Genomic DNA, 21,965 nt, shown 5'->3' on the forward strand with positions numbered 1-21,965 from the left:
AGTTTTTACAATATTATTTTTATAATTTCGAATTTTGTAATAATTAAGTTTTCTGTAAAAAAAACAATAGCAAAAAGAAGCGTCTGAAAAAATATGACCCAAAATCTTTTCTTTTCCCCAACATGAATCATCTATATAACACAAATTAATGCATTCTTAGCCTTTCACTTGGATATCTAACGTTTTTGTTTTACAAATATTTTATGCTGTTCCGCAAGACGCAACATGTAGCGCGACAATATATAAATATGAGGTTACTAACTCAACAAATAGATCTTCTAATGTGGTGTCTTTCTATATACTTTTTACTGTCTTATAGTTTCTTATTGACAAGTGTGCCAGTTACTTATGTTGTACGTTGTACTCCAATTTTATGTTTAAGATCGCAGTATGAGAAAAATAAAAGGAAGAGTAAAAACAAAACTTTACTCAAGAACATATATGGATCGTAATTGGTACCATTACAATCTTGATCATCTTTATTTCAGAATAAATTTCAAGAATGAATTTCATGCGTCTTAAAAAAAATCATTCGAATATTGTTATGCTCAAAGAACAGAAATATAATGAAATACACTTAAGAAGGTAAAAAAAAAAACAGAAAAAACGAATATTCATAGAGGCGTTGCCGAGCACGTCGGCGAAGGTGCAATGACGACCTACGCGGATCACACCATACATGGATATCCGACTGACCGACAGTTATTACTGATGACGAAAGAGGATAATCTGTGTCTAATTTTAGAGTACAGGAAAAATAGCGATCATTGTAAAAACATGTTTGCTCTGGTAAGCCTCATATTAAGTTAATTACTGTGTAATCGTTATTTCCATTTGCAGCTTGACAACTAATTGACATTCGGTTACATAAATCCATTAGTACAACTCGTAAAATGTTTCATTTCCAACTTTTCATTTAAATCCAAAGTCCTAGGATAACGTAATACACGAAAGATAGATATACTAAAAATTGGTTAAGAGAGATTAAGAGAGAAAATCAAACTAAGCATCTTTCCAATTTTCCAAAGAAACGATAGACGTGCTCGTTCTGAATGATTAAACAACGTCTTATCATAGCAAACATCGACTATTTCACTCGGCAAAGAAAATGTTTACCACGGATCATGGTCATAGCAGAATGCAGTTTGCGGTATCGATAAAAAGGTCATGTGCTATAGGATAGAGACGAAGAAAGGAACGCTCGATTTCACTGAAATGCAGAATGAAGAGGTGGTTACATAGAGGACTTTCACTAAATTAGCAAACATTTTGCGTCGTGTAGGTCTTCCTGCTGCATAATGTTTCGAAAAGTTTCGAAGGTAAGCGAATATACGTGAGCTCGAGAGCTTACGCTTTCTCAAAATAGTTTCGTACAAGTTGTTCATCGGATTACAACTCCTCGGAACTATACATTCAATATAAATTTATACATATAATTAATATAAGTTATTGTATACTGTATTTAATTTTAATTATAGCATCAGGGAACTATTCATCACATTAATAATTATTTCAAAAAAGATTAGAAATATTTGACGGCGAAATTAATACTAAATAATTCTACTCATAACATAATAAATGGGCGATAATTTGTTAAGTATAATTTACACGCCAATAACACTGACATAATGATGATGAAATGCTCTTTTATTCATCGATAATCATAGGCAGACTCGCCAACCACACAAAAATCTTTTTTATCGACTTAATGAATTAGTGGCGCCGAGTATTGCATGAGTTTGAATGAATGAACGTTTGGTAGACTCTAACATGTGTTTCATTTAGACTTAATTATCTTGTTAAATTAGCCATTAAAAGTTAAAGCCAGGAAATATGAGAAGAGACATGAAGAACTAGCTTTTAAATTGTAAGATAAATACGTGAAGAATTGTAATATTTTTCTGATCATTTACACTATATCCAATATGCTTTATCACCAGCAATAAATACTGCAAACTCTTTCATTCTTTGATATTTTTTAATAATAATTAATTTTTAGCAATCTTAATTTGTTTTTAAAAGCGAAAGTTTTAAATAAGCTTTCTCACCTGAAATTCTAAAGAATCCATCGTACCATCCAAGAAAGATTCGTAACCGATACGATTATTCCACACGAGATATGGGAGTAACTTTTTTTCAAAACACGATAATCCTCGCATAATGATTGGACACTCTTCGATATCAAAAACGTTTTGCAAAATCATCCGAAAATTTTCGATATCAACTCGAAATATTTAGATACCAGTCTAGTCGACTGTCTGACTGACAATAGCGGAGTGAATGACCCTGTCTACTTGAATCGAATGGAACGTGGATCCGAGCCTTCGGTCTTAAAGACCTGCGAGCGCAGTCCCCCAGATATGTCGGCCAAAATGATCGAGAAAGACAACTTTCCATTTCTATAGAGTCAAACGAATGACTCCAAAAATTTTTGATTATCTAAATTTTTATTAAATCGTGAATTACTCGTATAGACATTTACATGAAGAGTCCATTTTTAAAAATGGACAAACTTTGATTCGAAAAAATTACGTATTAATTTTTGGATTCCTAATTTTGGAAATATTTATATTAAAAATTATATTATAAATTTTTTTTGTGTATCAAATATACTTATGGCTTCAATAATTAAAGAATAAGTAAAAAAAACTGCTATAGAAATTATAGAGAGAAATATTTAAAATATCATTATTATTTATTATTATTAGTTCAGTATTTTAAACTGCAATTTTGAAATGTAACTGTCTATAGGAATTCTCTCTTTATAATTCTCTCTTTATAAAATTTTTGTATAGAATTATGTACAAAAAATTTCTGTAGAAAAAAAACTCCAAGCTATTTAATAATTCCAGCTTGACATGAAAACAAACACCATCTTGAGAATTCTGCACCTGTACAGATAGCTTCTTTACAGATAATTTAAAGTGCTCTTTCATGTCCCTATTATTCAATATCAATGCTGCACGATACAAACATCTGAGTCACCGAAGTTGAAAATTAATATATAAAGAGTCTAATTTTTTAGATCAATTTATTGCAAAATTATTACGATTCAGTCTAGCTGCTCGCTTCCGGCCAATATTCGTTATACGAGAAAAAACTGTTGCAATACCACGAACGATGTGCGTGACACACGAAGCGTCCTCCCACGAGTCAATTTTGGTCAGTTTGTGCGCCAATAAGACTCAATTTTTCATAACGGTATCAAGATGGCGATTGGTCAATCATCTTGGATGTCGTACTGTGAGACGGAACGGTTCCGGAGCCGTGTGACACGCGGAAAATCGCGCGTGCTCGCCAACCGTAAAGCTGCATGTAGGTAAAGCGCATCGCGCACGAAGCGCACGTGCGCTGCAGACCGGATTGAGGAATTTTGACACCTCGCGTGGAATAACAACTCCGCATCCTTTGATTAAGAGAGCAATAAAAAATATCGGTCGACTGAAACGTTCAACCTTCTTTCTCTTTACACGAAGTTAAATTATAATTATCAATATTAAAGAAATCAATATCAAAAAAATATCAATATAAATATAAATCAATATCAAACTTAAAATATCAAAATTACTTAATATTTCCAACGGAGCAATAAGCACGATAATGATAGGTATATCAACCTGATTTTCTACAATATGACAAAAAGATATTAAAAGTACGTAAAAAAATTAAATTTTTTATCTTGTGAAGGATCACTTGAAAATTTATATTTCTTGATAAAGTTTACTTTAGTCTTATAGATTTTTTTAGCGTTGTCATATTAATAGATAGATTCATGTATATGCAAAAAATAAATTGCAGCATCATAGGTATATATGTTTACGATGAATTAATATAGTGATGTAATAAGCTACTTTTAAATTCTCGTGTTCGGAAGCGGACCATATCGAGCGCACCGACGTGAATCGTGTGTGTGCACGCGTAATTCTTGCATTATATTGAAAAATCGAGCGTCCACGGAGGAAGGAAGCTAGGGGAAATAAGGGGGGGGGACCTGTCCGCAAAAATGTGAATTATCGCTGGAGCGAGCGCGTAGGCTAACCACTCAGGGCCGAACACTGTGCGTAGGTTGCACCTGCGAGGAACTTGTTTCAGGAAATGCACGGATCAATTGCCTGCAGGGCAAACTGTAGTTGGATAACGCAAGTTACGCCATAATAATGCAAAAGTCAATGTATTTGCCAAAAAAAAGATGAAACAATTATTAGAAAACATTTTTTATCCAGCATAATTTAAGTTAAACGTATCGGAATATTGTTCATGTATTAAACAAAAAATAGAATCATAAAAAATAATCTTTATCGATCTTTATAAAGATTACCTGAGTAGAATTTTAGTTCTAGCGCGTATCTTCCTAATTTTAAACAAGGTTTTTAATAAATTATACAAAGTGACAAAATTTATGCAACGTGTGTACCATATGTATGGTAATTTTTAATCTATTATTTTTAAAGAATTTTAGCGATTTCAACGATTGTCCCATTATAATAATGAAATAATAATGAAATATGATTAATTGATGGTTCGTGAGAACACAATACTTAAGCGGACAGGAGCATTAGCGTATTTTCCCTATCTGTAGTGAGACGCTATCGTAATGTTTCGATGACTAATATGACTCACTACGTGACACTCTCAGGCCATGCAAGGCACGTCGGTGACGTAAGCACGTATCGGAAATGCTTGTTCTCCCTCAGTATTACGTGGAATCAATCAACTTTACCAACAAAGCTCAAAATCATTCATGAAGAAGTCAATGAGAAAAGAACACTCAAGTAGAGTTATGTAAAAAATGCAGCATAGTTTTAGTCTGAAAGGCAAGCGAAAATTAAAACCGGTATGATTTCGATGAGTCCAGAGTTCGATATTATGAACACACAAAAATGACCTCACAAAGCTTATTTGTGTCAACAAAGTGTACATTAGTTTCGTAGAAATACAAATGGAGATTAGAAATTAAATTGAAATTACGAATTAAATTTGATCGGTTCTGAAATTACATCGTAAAAGGCATGGATCTTAGTGCGCCATGGAATATCTCTAATTATGGAAAACAGACTCTCAGTTTATAAAATCCGACATTTTTTTTATAACATTTTTCCACGGAATCTAGTTGTCGAAGAGCGGGTTGCGCGGTGTAACTGTTCCGACAGATACATTCTGCAACCTATATATTTAGCGTACGCATTAACGGATCCCGAGGTTTTCCCACGCGCCAGCACGAGTCACTCGTGAATGTAGGATCACCTAACAAGGACCGATAAATTTTTACTCGTTCTCCTGCAACAATCCAACCAAGTAAGTATCTTTGGTTGACAAGCCAGTATATTTTCCTGTCGCTCGTGGGAACAGAAAATAGTGCGAGACAATTGGCACAACGTTGAACGTTGTAAATAAGATAGAAGTGTTTTCTATATTCTTCAGCCTTAGATAAGAAATATTTCTAACTTTATCACGGGAATAACAGTTTACTCATGCGACAAATCCTTTTCACATTGAACGTTTATCGATCAACTTTCATAATCATATCTCTCATAACCGCGCATACCTATTTAACCGCTATAAAAGCGATATTACCGCACAGCTTACTCAGCTCTTCTACTTATCGATGGCATCATCAGCGGCCTTTCACATGATCTCTCTTTCTCTATTTCTCGAGGCAGGTAAACAGGGTGTGTTATTACCTGATCGGTACCGCCGCCGAAGCTTCCTTCCTCCCAAATCGGATCGTCCCATCCGCCCGAGGAGCCCGAGGAGCCTCTGCGACCTGGATCCCACGAGTTTCTCTTCGGGTTATCCAAAGAATCCGTGGAGAGTCTCCTCCGGTCATACGAGCCTCGTCTGCCACTAGAAAGCGGCATCACCAACTTGCCGTCGGGCCTTCTCAGGCTGCCCGAGATTGAACTTGTCGTTGACGGATCACCGCTCAAGGTCACGTTCAGGTGGCTCCGCAGGTTCCCACTGGAGCCGGCGAGGCAGCTCTTTAGATTCCCATTGGAGTAGCTGCGCGCCTTCAGATCCCCGTTCGAGGAGCTCAGTCCGGTCCTTAGATTCGCACGAGGATCCGCAGAGGTTGCGAAGAGGCTGGCCAAATTCGGAGCAGTATCGCGCCGCATAGACGCCGGGCGCTGAAGATTCGTCATCGACTTCGCCACGTAATCCCGTCGTAATGGCGCATTGTAGCTCGATATGGTATCCTTTCTGAGACAGCCCATGGAACGACCTATAAAGTCTTTTCGCAGAGGCGATCCCCCGATGGTATTCGAAAAAAGATCTTTCCTGCTGTTGTTGATAGCGCTCATAGATGATCCCAAAGGATTTTTCCTCAGGGTACTAGGAAAGGTTGAGGGATGCAATTCCCTCTTAGGTGGCGACATCGGTATATTCAACGATCCTCTTCCAGTGGGAGACGTGGCGATGTAACTATAAGAATCATGGCGTGATCCAAAAGAATCTTTCCTGGTTGCGTGGTGCAGACTACCGAGGGATCCTCTGCGATTCCAACAGTTCTCTTTAGCGTGCTTGCCGTGCACCTCGCAGCATTTGTCGATCTTAATCTCTTGCTTGATCAATTCAGGATTGTTCTGCAGTTGCTCCAGCTTAACGTCCCTGAAGAGCTCCTCGAGGCGACGTATGGCCGCTTGCTGGTGCGCCGCCGTTGACATTGTGAGATTATAATGAGAAAATGTTTTCTCGAAAATCAATTGCAGATCACAGAATCCTCTCCAGAGATTTTCCGAACCTTCTCGATAAAGTGTCTAGTATTCGACCTTGCAGGTATACAATTTCCACGCTTCGCTCGTGCACCACATAATTGCTTCAGACACTCACGTAGGAATTCGACCGTTCGGATTGTCTCGCCTGGTGACTTTTACGGCTACCAGGATGTTAATTAGCTCGCAAAAAACATTTCTCGACCCCGATGTAAGTCAAGACAGGAGATGTTTCGTCTTGTTCTTAATGTTCATCAACCATGTATTCCGTCGTAATATGATAATGTTTTTATATTACCATAACAGCAATAACTCTCGGATACCTTGGAAGATTATTAGATAACGGTGAAAATTTCTTCCGTGCAATACTCTATACTTCTCGATATCTTTCTAAACAAGCTCTCTTGTTGTGTTTCAGCAAATTTTAGCTTCTTTGTATATATGATTTTATAGATTTTTTTAATCATAAACTGTTCTATTTCATAGAGAAAATTATTAACAATTTCGTAGCATCACAAATTTTCGTATAGATAGTATCACAAAATAAATTTAGTTTGTAGCATCAATGTGTTTGTTCCGTACTCACGATTCGAAACCACGTGAAGGGATCTTCGGTTCTACCTTCGTGGTTCGTTAAGCAACCGGCGTGCGCGCAGCGTGGTGGGAGCGCGATCGTAACTATATGAAAACGCGTGTGCGTCGTAATACACGTCTGATGAGGTACTGGAGTATCGCGGTACGCGAGAGACCCGGTGCCTCGAAGGAACTCTCCGCCATGCGGAGATCCCCACCAGACCGGTGTGCCATTCGTTCAAAGGCGAAGTATCCATATTAGGTCAAACCTTATGGGTTTGTCGCGCAAAACTGCGAGAAAACCGTCGATATGACCTTGGCACGTCGCGGAATCAGGTCGCCAACGAAGGTGCACTTCGTGACTATGGGATTCAGTTTATCATCTCGACGTACACCGATGCTCGATACACATGCCTGCACATCCAATCCTTCGTAACGCGTCATATCGCGGTTTTCTTCTTCACGTAATAGATAAAAAAAAAAATAATGAGGAAATTTTGTCAAATCTAAAAAAAAACAAACACGAAATATATTGGAAAAGAATATAATTTTGAAAAAAATTATGTTAAATACCACATAATAAAAACGTTTCTTATGAAAATATTTTTAGATCTGCATGTATGTAAAATGTAATTACAATCTTGACTTTTCCCCTCCTCCAATCTGTCAATCTGTCAATTGAAGAATTGATGATTACAAAGTGATTATTTTTTAAATGTTCAGATAATCTTCAGAGCAAAGCACGTAAATAAAAAGTAAGATAAATAGAATAAAAAGAAGAAGAAACAAATTGATGATATACGTAGCGCGATTATATTAAGTGTCAGTATTTATCTTCCTCGTAATTAATCAAACACTGAAGATAAACTTGTATATAATTATAAATCTTATTAAATTTAGTATTGTCTACTTTAAAGCCTATTTTCCGCGTTTTCGATTAATTGTAAATTTGTTAATTTAATAATTGTTTAATTGCTTAATTAATATAAATATAATACTTGCATAATGGTTAATTAATATAATTATTTTATTAAATAACTGTATGACAGTTTAATTAATATAAATGTTTATTAAATTTGTAAAAAAATCGCTGTGGAAAAAAGAAGGCGCGTTGTTATGTTCTAATAGATATAAAATATATCACACGTAACGGAATAAAAAGCAAGTTTAAAATAAGACACCCAAACTAGTTAAACATCTTTTCGACGAAATTTCGTAGTTGGGTGTCTTATCTCAATGAGCAAGGAAAAAACATTTGTACGGTAGATTGGACGTAGAATGACTAAGTGACTCATTCCTAATTCATGCAAACATTAATCTTCATTATGCTTTTAAAAAATAGTATTATCTTTTCATGTGAAACACAGATACGTGAAATGAAAATATTATAAAATAGAATTAATATAAATTAAAATAAAAATTAATACAAAAGAATTAAAGTAAAATCAGTTTATAAAACATGATCTGAATTTTGTGAAGAAAATATATATGAAAGTAAAACTGATAAAATTAATTTTGAAAAATACGAGTATATACAATTTTTTTGCGTTGTTCAATTTAAACCATTTAATTATTTGCATTCTTTTTTATCTATATAATAGAATATTCAATAAATACAAATCTCGAAATATCATTATAGCGTTACACTTTTATTGCCTACAATTGAAACATAAAAAATTCTTTTGTGCAAGATACACATCGTCCAACATATTGATTTAATACGCTCGTACCGAAGCGATTTCTATTGATAACCGTAATTAGCGCCATCTACTCCGGATTAACGGGAAGGCAAAAGGATTCGCGAGCATGGTATCTGGTGAACGGAAACGTTCTTTCATGTAGCCAGAGAGATGGAGCCGCAACTGCGTTAGACTCCACAGATTGCGAGTGCATTTGCATACCGCATATATTGCAATCACATAAACATGATTTCTGTACGTAAAGACTACAATGCGCCTCAAATTACATTGAAACAATCTCTTTAAGATAAAATTTCCTTGGGCAAAAGGGAATTAGAGCGAATTGCATTAATAACTATGCAATTTGCTCCAAAAGAGAAACGATAATTTAACGTACTAAAAAACTGAATATACCGATTAACTTAAATTACTACAAATGTATGTTGTGGTTGTAACTAGTGCAAGTACTATATTTTAGATTTATCATAATTTTATGGTATTAGGACACTACAGGCGCGCGTTACGCTTTTTTCTCTGATGCCATGTGTTTTAACAGATTACAATCCAACATAATCATTATTTGCATAAAAATTCATTTAAATTTTAATTCTTGAAATAAAAATTTTTAATTTAAAAAAATATTAGCTTATTAATTTTTTAAAATTAAATTTAAAATTAATGTTAATTAAAACGTAAATGTGCATATTTAATACCGTAATTCAATTTTCTCGGACCATGTTACATTGAATATCGCGATGACATCTGATACGATGTTTATATCTTTGGAAGCGGAATCATCATGGAGTAGCGCCACGATCATAAAATTTTATCACGACTGTCAGTCGGTTACAAGTCACGTATTGTCAGAAGGAAACGCGTGTGCATGTATTTACAGGTTATCGAGTTACTCGGCTTCTCTTTGACACCTACACGAAGAAGCGATAGCCTATTCCGGTTCACCTTGACGATCGAAGATAAATAACGACTTTGCTCTGCGTACTGGAAAGGGCATCCCTCTTGAAAAAGCGACACGCTCGCTAACACCGGTGTCACGTTGCACCGCTTGTGAGCTGACGTTAGCACAATTGTTACGTCTGTTAGAAACGCCTGTCAAATCCGTTGAAGGAGCTTGATCGGGCTAACTTGTCTAACTCGGTTCGATTCGACCTCCATGCAACTGTTGACGACCATGAAAGTAGCTTCTACGTAATTCTCGAATGACGATAGATCGTAATGCGTCGAAAAATCTCGGGTTGGCACCCACGCGACAGCACCGTTTCTGTCAATAACGCGACGCATCCTCCAATTATACGCGAGATGATAATATCGGCTACGTGCGATGTAATTTACATTCTGCATCTGCGTCATAGTGCGATATAATCTAACATCGTACGAGAATGGACGTTAGAATTTAGAGTGTAGGTGTAGACCTCATCGGATTCTTGCAATGGTCGTTGCGGTTTAGTCGTAAAACATTAATCACTTGAAAACACGTTTCCTAATCGCCATCGCAAAACATTATATTCACAATTGTTAAATGATCTTAATAAATTTGACGATTAAAGTGACACTGTAGAAATTTTATTAAAACAGATTACTTTGATTTATTGTGAAAATTTGACGTTAAAATGTTTTACGATTAATAACGCACGGGTGGGGATAATCTCGTCGTTAAATTTTCACCAAGAGAAACCGCTCGCAGCTGTTGACTTTATTAATACGAGAATCGAACATACCGCTGTCATCGCATTTATGACGGCGAAGGCCGTAGACGCGTGCGGGGATCGCGGATGTAGAACACGGATGGATATTCGCGAGGCATGTCAACATGAACTTTCATAGCCGATCCGCAATTCGTTAAATCGTACAAAGACAAACGGATGAAACTAGGAAGCTACGGCGACGCCGGCACACTTACGCGGAGGCGCAACATTTCAATCTTCAGTTGCAGTTGTCGTCGTTTACGTGCCGCTTCGACAATTTGATACATTGCGCCGTTGTTGCCGGCGAAGTATCGCGAATAAAAGAAGAAGAAAAAAAGGTAGATAACTGTACTCAGCCCTCTCACAGCGTAAGTGACAAATAAGCAGCCCGCGAGAACTCGGAAACGGTAAATGCGCGAATAAAACGGGAATCGTAATGCGTTATCTTCGAAGTTTAAGAAGTCATATTGAGAGTCTATAAAATCTGTCGTTCGCCGCGATTACCCACACCTAGCCTGACATCACGATACTTCCGCGAAATTATTGCGTTGCATAATGCAATCGCGTCAATAACGAGGCCACTGAATCCAGAGCAGCGATATTTTTTTGCGCGAGTCTAAGCGTTTCGATTCTTATCGTTTAACATCCTTTCATTGCGGCGACGCTTTTTTTTGTATCGACGCAGTTAGTAATAAACATAAACCCCAATCCAATTCGTTCATTCGAACTAATTATTTCATAACGTCGTGTTTCGTTCAATGCATTCTATTTTAACGCATTCTAGCTTAACAATTGGCGAAAAATATTTTCTCGCTGAAAGTACAAATAATTTCTAAGCCAGCTTTCTACATGACTTCTCCCGTGTCATGCTCTGTGCTTATTGATACGTTTTTAAAAATAAGCAGACACGTATGAAATGCAAAGTACGGCAGCAGAAATGATACAAGGACAGAACATAAATGAAGGAATGATAAATAGAGGTCAACTACTAAATCATCATTATTTAACACATTACTTCTTTCAAACAGCACGTTGATAAATGAGTGAATGAGTAACCAGATAACCGAATTTCGCGGGCACATTGGTATCACCTGCCTATTTGTTACTTCTGTTCGTGGTAAACGAGCCGCTAGTCGACTCTTTTCATTGCTATAACATTTCCGCCGCGCCGTCGGAGATAAAAAGGCAATTGACATGCAAATTTCGGCTACCGCGCCGGCCGCTATTGTTGTATTATCCGGCGCGGAAACACGTAATTTTGTATTGCATGCGAACATCGGTCACGAACATCACGCATATCCAAATTCCATAAAAATAAAATTTTACCGCAATACCACAGTATTAGGAGTAAGAAATCCAGAAGCGATATTATATAACGATTTTCGATAAAGTATAAAAAGAAATTCCACGAATAAATGTTTGAATTAATTTTAAAAAATCATCAGTGCTCGATCTAAAAATGCGCTTCACAAAAATGAATAAATGAACAAAGTAGAATGACGAGAAATAATATCGAGCCGAGTAAAAGGGCAAGCGGAAGATTATCCCATAACTAATTGGCAATTGAAGCAATTGCAGCGTTTAATGAACAATTTCTTGGCAGCTATGACTAATCAATAATGAAGAGAATTAAGCCAAGCATGTAGAAAACCAATTGGCGAAGATGAAAGAATTATATACTACTTTCTACAAATTTTGTAACAATAAAGATACAACCGTAATAAATTGCGAAATGAATATGATTATATATATAATAGTTATAAAGAAATATAATCTGTTAGAAAGATACGAAGTATCATAAACTGAAACTTTTATCTTCTGATATACCTATACTAGTATACGAAGTATGATTTTTCAGTTTAATGTGCATTCAATTGGATTTATGAAGCGTGATATATCTGTTTTTAGTAATTCCAATATGTTATACAAACATAGGCAGAGTTTCTACTCACGGGCTTACATAGCGCACACACGTTTCGTTGGCTAAATCGGCGCATTTGTCTTTTATATTGAACGTTACCTTCTTACTGGCGTAAAATTGGCACGATAACGATCTTAAAGTCTCCTCTAAATTGCACCGGAAGCGATGTAGAAAGAGATATAGATCGATTTTACGTGCCGGCTATCTCGACTGATTTGCGGAAAATGTGGGAAGGCCGGTTTCTCTCGCGAATTACGGACGACACTATAAACGTGTTATATAGCTTTTATGTCAAAGCCTATAGAAAACACGGGAAGAACGGAAAACACGGATGGAAAGTATACGTTGTACGCGTCGTGCTACGGTGTGGCAATTCAACGTGTAATTTTTTATTAACAGCTGGACAACGTTAGACGCGATAATAAAACGACCATATGACTTTGAGTAGAACGTCGATACTCATGATTTATGCTCGTTATGCGATAACTGAATGATATGCTATCGAATCAAATGACGCTGCGCGAGTGTGCGTAAGCGCAATATTACGATCTCAGAAAGGAAAGCAGCCGGAGATTCATGGATATAAAATAGTCAGCGACGCGAAAACACGATGTGATGTTTAAATTAAAAATGAACATACCTTCGGTTTGATGACGTCGTAATGTCCTTCCGATACCCTTGAATCATAAATGCCGCTTGACACCGAGTTTTGCCTCCTGCAAACAATAAAACGCTCAATCAACTTAAACACCGCGTCGCATTGTGAAAATAAAAATTATGAAATTTATGAAAAAGACAAAAATATAATAAAATAATACAAATACACAAATAAGTATAATAAAAAAAATGATTATGTCAACTACGTAAAGAATACCTCTAGCAAAACGAGAGATTGAAAGAGATTCCAAGTTTAGGTGGTCGGAAAGAAAATCATTTCGACGCTAAGTGTAAGTTACACTGTGTAACCGGTATTGAATAACACAATATCCCTGAGAGAGCCATAAATTTTCGCGTATCCTTCGCAACGGGACTATCTGATTGTGAGATTTTTTATACGATACGACTTGAGAACTTACGCGACTGGATCCGATCCATTGATCGTAGGCTTCGGCGACTGGATTCCAGACCGGACAGGTGCACTCGTGTGAACTGGCGAAGGTCCTTTGCTTCCCAAAGGCTGCTTTATCCTGCAAATACCACAACGAACGCGAGCGATAATTCTCGATGGCAATTAAGTTTCGTTACACGCGATCATAAATTCTTCTTTAAAATACGTGGAATTTATGGTTGTAGGTATTGCGCGTTTATCTGTCACTTACTAATCTCCCATTTCCGTTGACATATTCCAGCCAACGGTCTCACTACTAAGCCGGTGTACGTCCAGCTATTCATTGCACATTAACTATATATATATATATATATAATCGTCATTCATAAAACACATCTGAATCTAGGAAACGTACAACTTTAAATCAATTCTTTTTTAAGTAGAAACTTAGACGAAGTTTGATCATGATTTTCAAGCTAAATTAAATTAATGTAAATAAATGAAAGTCTAAAGGTAAAATTAAAACATTTTTACATTTAAATAATTTTTTTTTTAATGTTTTAAAATGTGCGATATTACAGAGTAATTTTTTAAATTAAATTATCAAGATATTATAGATGATTTATTCGTTTTTCAAATATAAATTTTCTCTACCGAGTCATTACAAGTAATTCATTATATCTTGCTGAAGCGTCTATTCTTTCTCGCTTCTAATTCCTCAAAGAATAAGCTTGGGAATTAACCATGACCGCGATTTTCGTACGAAAACAAAAATGAAGTCTGAGACCTTGCAACCCGAGTCATTACTCAAGCGAGACGTGATTTATCGGGGATTCGTTGTCACCCCTTGAGTTCCAACGGGAGAAAACGAGACGCTGGGCCATCTTGACCTCCGCGAACTTCAGACTCGCGGGCCTTCCATCGAAGTATGAACAACGGATTAAGTATCATTTCAAGTGTAATCTCAAGTGATGTGATGCGTCTGAATAACACGTAATAATTCGTAAGATGCGTTATCTCGGAGACTTAAGGTACGTAAAAATTCGAAAGCATCTCAATTTTCTCGAAGTCTCTTGGAACTTTTATCAACTGCGAATCATTGACTCAAAGGTAAACCAATTTCGCAATGGCGCTTGTTGGTCATGAAGGAGCTGCTAGTTTTTTTTTTCAACGATAACGGTTTGATATGTACAGATGATTTACAATCTGACATTCTCTAAATCACTGAAACAATCTCTCCAGTCGATCATCGTGCGATGGCTCAGTTTTCGTTACCGTTATACAAAATCGCGCTGCATCATGGCGCGTGCTGCGTTCTCAATCGAAGTAACGTTTTCCGATGCGACATGAGCTCCCGGTTCAGCTTAGCGAGTTGCATCTTTGCTAAACGTGGGTTATAAGTTATACAGCAAGTACGATTAAGTCATATTCGCGGAAATCATGGTAAACAGCTGATATTCGAGACTACTCAGTTCCTGTAAATGTATTCGCCGATATTGATAAATATATCCGAGGAGATTATAATGTGATTTAATACAGATAATATTTGTCATGTTAATCTGTCAAATCAAATATTCAAAAAATCGGCATTTCACAGTGTTATGTTTAGATATCATTGTTAAATAATCAATTGATCACTTTCAAAAAAAAATTTTTTTTTTTTTTTGAAAAAAAAATAACTTCAAATTAATTTGAAAATGGATTGTGCAAGAAATTGGATTGGATAAAAAAAAGCAATAGACTGTTCTTGAAATGACTATTCGCGCGATATCAAAAACGTATTGAATTTGAATCATCGTATTAAAAAATTTATGAAATTTTTTCAAAAGAAGAAAAATTAGAATAGAACAATTAAAAGTTAAAATCTATTTGTGGTATTGCGAGTGGAAAATGCCAGTAGACCATACTACGGTGAATGTCATCGAGCGACCGAACGAGTAATATTTACCGACTTATGCACGGCGGCGTGGAACTGACGCTCCGTAAGCTGCACGTGCTGCTGTGACTGTTCTGTTTATTGTAAGTCGGCCGATTGTTAGGAGGTTGCACGCAGACCCGCTCGGCGATGCGGAATCGCGGCGTCGTCGGTTTATGATAAATCATGCTTCCTGCACGTTCCTCGTCGTCGAGTCTTCACGCCTTCATCGCCACGTACACGGTACGATCCCCTTCCGCACGACGAAAGTTTCTCGACGAGCAAACTTCGAGGATCGATGGTCCGTCGCAACGGATCGGAATGCACTCGACGATCGACACACACGGGTCGCGAAACGCGAAAAAAAAGGGGCGAGAAGCTGACGCCGACTTGACCGCCCAGGAAGCCGCGGAATTTGCGCTCGTTTCGTTTTGCCGTTGAGATTGGCGTGCAAGAGCGGTCGCGAACAAGCGGTATGTCGTTTGCCGTAGTGCAGCTGCAGCTGCGGGCGGTACCGAACAGATACTGCCGACCAGGAGGCCTGACGCGAGAAGTATCGCGAGGGAGCAAGAGCGGCGGCGGCGGCGGCGGCGGCGGCGGCGGCGACGACGACGACGACGACGGTGGTGGTGACTACGATTCGCCTGGCAGCGGCATTAGGCACGACTGAGCTCAGGCCTGTCGGAACTCCGACTCCGCTCCGTAATAACAAAGCGTATCGCGAAGCCTATCAGAGGCTGCTTTGATTCCCTCCGGCTGCTTCATGCACGCGCGGCGCGGCGCGTTGCATCCGCGGCGATCAGCTGTCGCTGTGCGCGCAACCGCAATACGTCGCGAATGCGCGATTCACGACGAGAGGTGTAGAAAGTCATGCGGACTCTTTAGGGAACTTAAATGTAAATGTAGAGATAAAATGGAATAAGGGGGGGAAAAACATGGTCTGCTCCTTTAACGGAGTAAATAGCGTGACGACATCTCGTTCTCCTTCTTGCATTTTGATAAATAGAAAGTTAAGAGGGGATCGTCGAGAGATTAGCCGAACAGAGATGTGTATAAGAAGCGTTAGATAATAAAATCATGCATGAAATCCTATTCTACGTGTATTTTGTTCTTTGCTTGGCTGATCCATGTAGATTCGAAAATCATAGTAAACTCTTAAAGTAAAATATTTCAAGTATTTAATAGATAATATATTTTATATACCTAAAAATCTGAAGAGCCTACCTACGTAAATGGAAAAGAGAAGACGTGAATTCAATGTTGGCTGAATTTTTTTGGATCAAGCTATTACTTTCAACTGGGTAATAATTTTCGAGCGAGAGAACATCAAGCGCGCGAACAATCGCTTTCGGGGAGAATCGCGCGAGGAACATCTGGCAGATGTCCCGCTTCGAGAAACAGAGGCTACAAGCGCCTCACAGTTATTTCTCGCAGTTAAAATGATACACGCGAGTTATACTCAATTTCACAATGTATCGCCACACTTTCTGCCTTATTATCAGCAACGAACGCGAGCTAGCTTCTATGAATTTTCAAGCGCCACTCAGCCCACTCGTCAGCTAAAGGTATTCTCCGTTCTGCTTTCTTAAATCGCGCCCGCACATCGCCGACGCGAAATATTCCAAACGATATCGATGCGTTAAATAATTCCCGAGGTTCTTTTTCACATTCTTTCCTGCCTTACAATTCTGCGTTTGCTCGTGATCAACAAACTTTCACGAATCACTCTGTTTCAGAACGTGGCTACGTTCGTTTAAGCGATATGAAATTTATAATAACGCTATGCGTCAGTGTGCGAATATATTTGCAAATATCAAGTATTTTCTATACAACTACCATGGAAAAGAGCAAGATATACGCCAAGAAATAATTGAGTTGCCAAGTAATTGAAATTTTTGGATGAATGAACCAATACAATGAGTTTTGAAAGAGAAAGTTAATTACTATTCGTGATAATTATTAAACAAGAAATTAGTAACGCTTTTATAATAATTATTCATTTTCATCGTAAAATGGTTACTCCATTGGAACTTTGCTGCTAGATATTTTTCACGAGCTTACTTAATATAATTCTTTTATAAATATATATGTATGAATAATATATTTAATACTTTATTGCAAACCGTAATAAAATTTCTATAAACTTCAATAGTTTATTTATTACATAAGCTCGCAGGCAATTGTAAAAGAAATTAATTACACAATTATATAATCGCGCTCGATAACTCGATTATATAATTGTATAATTGATTCCTTGATCCTATGAAAATTTACACTATAAATAAACTCATCGATGTAGAACGATTATTCAAAGCTGAGTTTTCTTCTATTCATATCTAACCACAACACCTGAAGTGTTCAATGCTAACGAAGCGCTTTTAATTCAAGCGAAAGAAAGAGAGAAAGAGGAGACTCCTTCATATTCGATTACTTCGTATTCCGATCATGTTCCAACAAAGCCTCGTTTGTTACCAATGACGACCGCTCGCGCGTTCTAATTACGCGCTGCATCTCGCCGTATACGCGCAAGTAGGTGGCTGCGTTACAACGAACAGTCCGCGACGTCAAGAGAATCTGTAGATCCATCTTTGGCTTCGGCGCGATCGGATTGAAGTAATTTCTTGCTTCGTTAAGGAAATTCGATGCGTTACATTTATGTGAACATAATCGATGATAAAGGCATATTTATGTCACGCGACATTCTCGGCAACGCAGCATAATTAATGGAAACGAAATTGTTAGAAAGGCCGACAAGAAACGTCATTCTGGTGCAACTCATGTGTAGGCTTTAATTTTATGGTACATTTCCGAGAGTTTTTATATCCTTTCAAAGATATTTTCTAGGAATATGTATTACGTATTGCTTTTTCTTCTAATTCTATTTAAATATTTGAAAATTTCGCTTTTTACTTTATGTCTATTTCTATATTTTTAAAATTCTATATTCCAAAATGCTTCTAATTTCGATAATTTGTTATCAAATGATACTGTAGTTATGTCTTTACTTTCTCCGATGAATTAAACAAGAATCTCTCCTTTTCACATTTTAAAAGCCATAGAATAATCTGAAATATTTATTACAGTAAATTAAAAATTGCTTTTCAGTTATATCATTGTTTTGAAAGAAGACAGGATGCTTCAAAGATGGAATATTTCAAAGGAAGCTTTATGTGTCGTTAACAAAAACAGAACGCGCCGTCCGATAAATCTAGCGAATCATCAAGAGTAACCACGTTTGTTGAACTCGCCAAAGGATCAAGGGCTTTCGTTCGGCCTCCATCTCGTCGACCGCGAAACGTCGCCGTCTAAATATGCCGTATTTCGCCGCTAACGAATTACCAGACACTCGGAGCTTCTTTGGACCGAGTTAATTCCTCGATTTATTCCGCGAAAACGTCGGCTGCGTTAGCCAGTCTCATTAGCACATTCGTGAAAACGTACGTAACTACGAATGAAAATACTATTCAACCGCATATGACGAAATAGTTATTACTCGGAAAACATACCGTAATAAACTCATATATTTTAAGCTAGCTTCTCCTAATTTTAAAGTCTTCATATAAGTGAGAGATGAACGATAACTGTGATAACGATTTTATTACTACGTTGTGAACGTTGCATCAAAACTTCAATTTGGATTACAAAAAGCGTTAATTAGAATAATGTAATTATAAGTATGTAAATAAATAATAAATTTAATTAATCTATGCTATTTCTCAATTTATGTTCTATGTTTTATTAGATTCTAATATTTTTCCAAATTTCTATTTTGCGGAATTGTTAATTTTAAATAAAAACAAAATGATAATAGTCAAATATTAATTGGTTTATGTAAATAATGTCACGTGTGTTCACAAATTCAGATAAATATATGAAGTTTACGTGTTGGTACACACTTTACAGATATAGTCATGCGTATGAATGAAACAATGCGGTCGTAAATATAGAGGTATGCGCGTGAATCATCGGCAGGGTAGGACCGACGGAATTGTATGGTCACAGTTTTGCTGTGTACAATGCATCCGGTATCCGGTTCAAGTACGATGTCAGCGGTCGATGCCAATGAACCGTGATCAAATTCCGATTTCAAACACCGGTCTCTGTGCGAGCAACGTTCGCTTTCTCGAAGGTTATTTCGATTGCGAAACGACATTTAGACAAGCATTAAAATTACTTCAATCGTTGTATATGACAAAAAAAATTTATATATTTGAAACTTGAAATTTGGAACGGCTCTAAATCTATACAAGAATAACGAAATATGAATGAACCAATCGACTCTTCACGACTCATTTAGATCTTTTAATTAGAAATAACATTTAAATTTGAAGAATTTTCGAAGAACCTTCTTCTTGTTAGAATATTTTTCATATAAACTATTTCAAATACTTAATCAATTTTTAATATTAATTTATAAAATTTATTTTATAAATTAAAGATTACGAATATCGTATAATTTAATGAAAATTCAATATAAGTGATTTATAATAGTTTTTTTTATATAAAAATATTAATTTCTGGAATGATTAATTCAACGAGTTTTTATACAAAGATTCAATTAAAAATTTCTAAAATAGCTAAGACTAATCTTTCAGCTCGAAAAATCATGTAGAAGTAGTCGAAATAGTCTATATAATCAGTTTTTTTCCATTCTCGCAGGAAGGTAAGTCTATTTTTATCAACACTTCATCGGAGTCTAAATCCAAGCTACTATTCTCGGCACATGCTTTATCACAATAAATGCGACAAAGGCATTTCACTATCGCCATCTGTTGGAGAATGCAACGGGCTGCAACTTTTCAGAGAGTGCATTCAATGCAACAGAGTCGATACTGACAATATGTTGAATGTGCGATATCATTTTAAAAAAATTATATACTTTTTTAAACTACGCATTTTTCTTTTAATTAGAATGCTTTATTATGCAAAAATATATACTTATTTAGCAATTTGAAAATCATAAAAATACCACTACTTGTGATTCTTGGTGGAAATATTTTCTGAATAAAATTTAACACTAAAAAAAAAATCACTCACCCTTCTCCCTGAAGTCTATTATCCGCTACTTGCATAGGTAACGGTGCAGTTAACTGTCTGACTAATTCGTCCCTTTCTCTTTCCTTTTGCTGAATGGTTTCCTGTAACCTCTGCTTCTGTTTCTGATATTCTTTAAATAGGCCACCATTATAACTTTGTTCGTGATTATCACTAGGAGGCACCATCGTTCTAATCGGTATCACGGATGGGTCTGTAATTTTAGCCGCAACTCCTGTGGGCTTTTCCGTCAAAGAGTCCCTTCTGGAACTCCTGGCGGTCGAAGGCGCCGGCGATTCCCTTCCAGGCACTCTACGCTCCGGCGTGGATGTCGCTGAAGGATCAGCGTCCACACCTGTTATTAAAATCAAAATTTACTTGCAAAATAATTTAGAAGCTTTTTATGTAATATAGAACTATTTACATTTATCATATCAGTCGTGTAAGTAATAAAAACAATTAAAACTAAGTAAATTAATTAAATTAAATAAATTAAATGTATACTATGTACGTGCTACTAAATATAAGCTGTATGATCAAGATTAACAAATTCTCGTCCTTTTATTAAAATCTTTTATATGATTGATAGTCTGTGCACATATAGCGAAATGGTTTACATAAAAATGTCTAAGATATATTTTACAATCTTACCGTCGGGACTTTTGGAATGTCCACGGGTTCTCGGCGGAGCCTTAGGTTGAGCATTCATCGTGGTCTCTTGTATTGAGGGTAACTGTTGAAATTCGGCGTAATTTGAACTAAGGAAGACGTCACCTTCGTTCTCGAAGAGCCTATCGACGCTAGTATTCATCAATTTGTTATTCTTGAAACCGGTCAAATGGAAGCTAGCGAACGACGACCTGGACATCACTGTGTTTACGTCACCGACGGATAGCGCCATAAGCGCCGCCGATGGTATGGATGTGTTCTTGGGACTCCTGGGCCCGAGACCAGCCTCCAAAGCCGGAACTAAGCTACGAGACATCATGTCCGCGGCGGATCTCGGCCTAGTGAATGGCATGGCGCTGTGCGGAAAAGTCTTCGGTTTAATTGGCGTTATCAGCATATGTTCAGTCCACGAAGTCTCCAAGGAGGGCCTCTCCAGGCGCTCCACGTCCACGTTCAGGGTTCTTTGTGCGAATGGTACAGCAAACGTTTCGGGAGGTATACTTTGAAGCCATGACAATAAACTTAAGTCCGAATCGCTGAAGCCCACGGACCCATCCAGTAGTCTCGAAAAACTCATCTCTACCTATAACATAAGAAATAAACAAAACGAAATTAATCTATGAAATGCATTAAAAATAAAAATAAATGTAAAAATAAACTAAACATGTATCAAAAAATTTACAGGGAACAAAAGTACTCTAAAAAACAAAAAT

The 21,965-nt window shown here is 36.9% G+C and overlaps 1 protein-coding gene across 6 annotated transcripts in view; it reads right to left on the minus strand.

The window, feature by feature from the left end:
- LOC105208054 (WD repeat-containing protein 47) overlaps window positions 1–21,965 on the minus strand; it is a 73,077-nt gene that overhangs the window by 24,658 nt on the left and 26,454 nt on the right. For all 6 annotated transcript variants that reach the window (XM_011177803.3, XM_026136872.2, XM_039454919.1 and 3 more), the window contains exons 3-6: window positions 21,235–21,835; window positions 20,587–20,938; window positions 13,663–13,773; window positions 13,227–13,302 (exon numbers count right to left, since the gene is read on the minus strand). In XM_011177803.3, coding sequence (XP_011176105.2) covers window positions 13,227–13,302; window positions 13,663–13,773; window positions 20,587–20,938; window positions 21,235–21,835 — 1,140 coding nt within the window. The remainder of the gene's footprint in view (window positions 1–13,226; window positions 13,303–13,662; window positions 13,774–20,586; window positions 20,939–21,234; window positions 21,836–21,965) is intronic.

This window comes from Solenopsis invicta, chromosome 11 (assembly GCF_016802725.1).
Source record: "Solenopsis invicta isolate M01_SB chromosome 11, UNIL_Sinv_3.0, whole genome shotgun sequence".
In the NCBI taxonomy this organism is placed as follows: domain Eukaryota; kingdom Metazoa; phylum Arthropoda; class Insecta; order Hymenoptera; family Formicidae; genus Solenopsis; species Solenopsis invicta.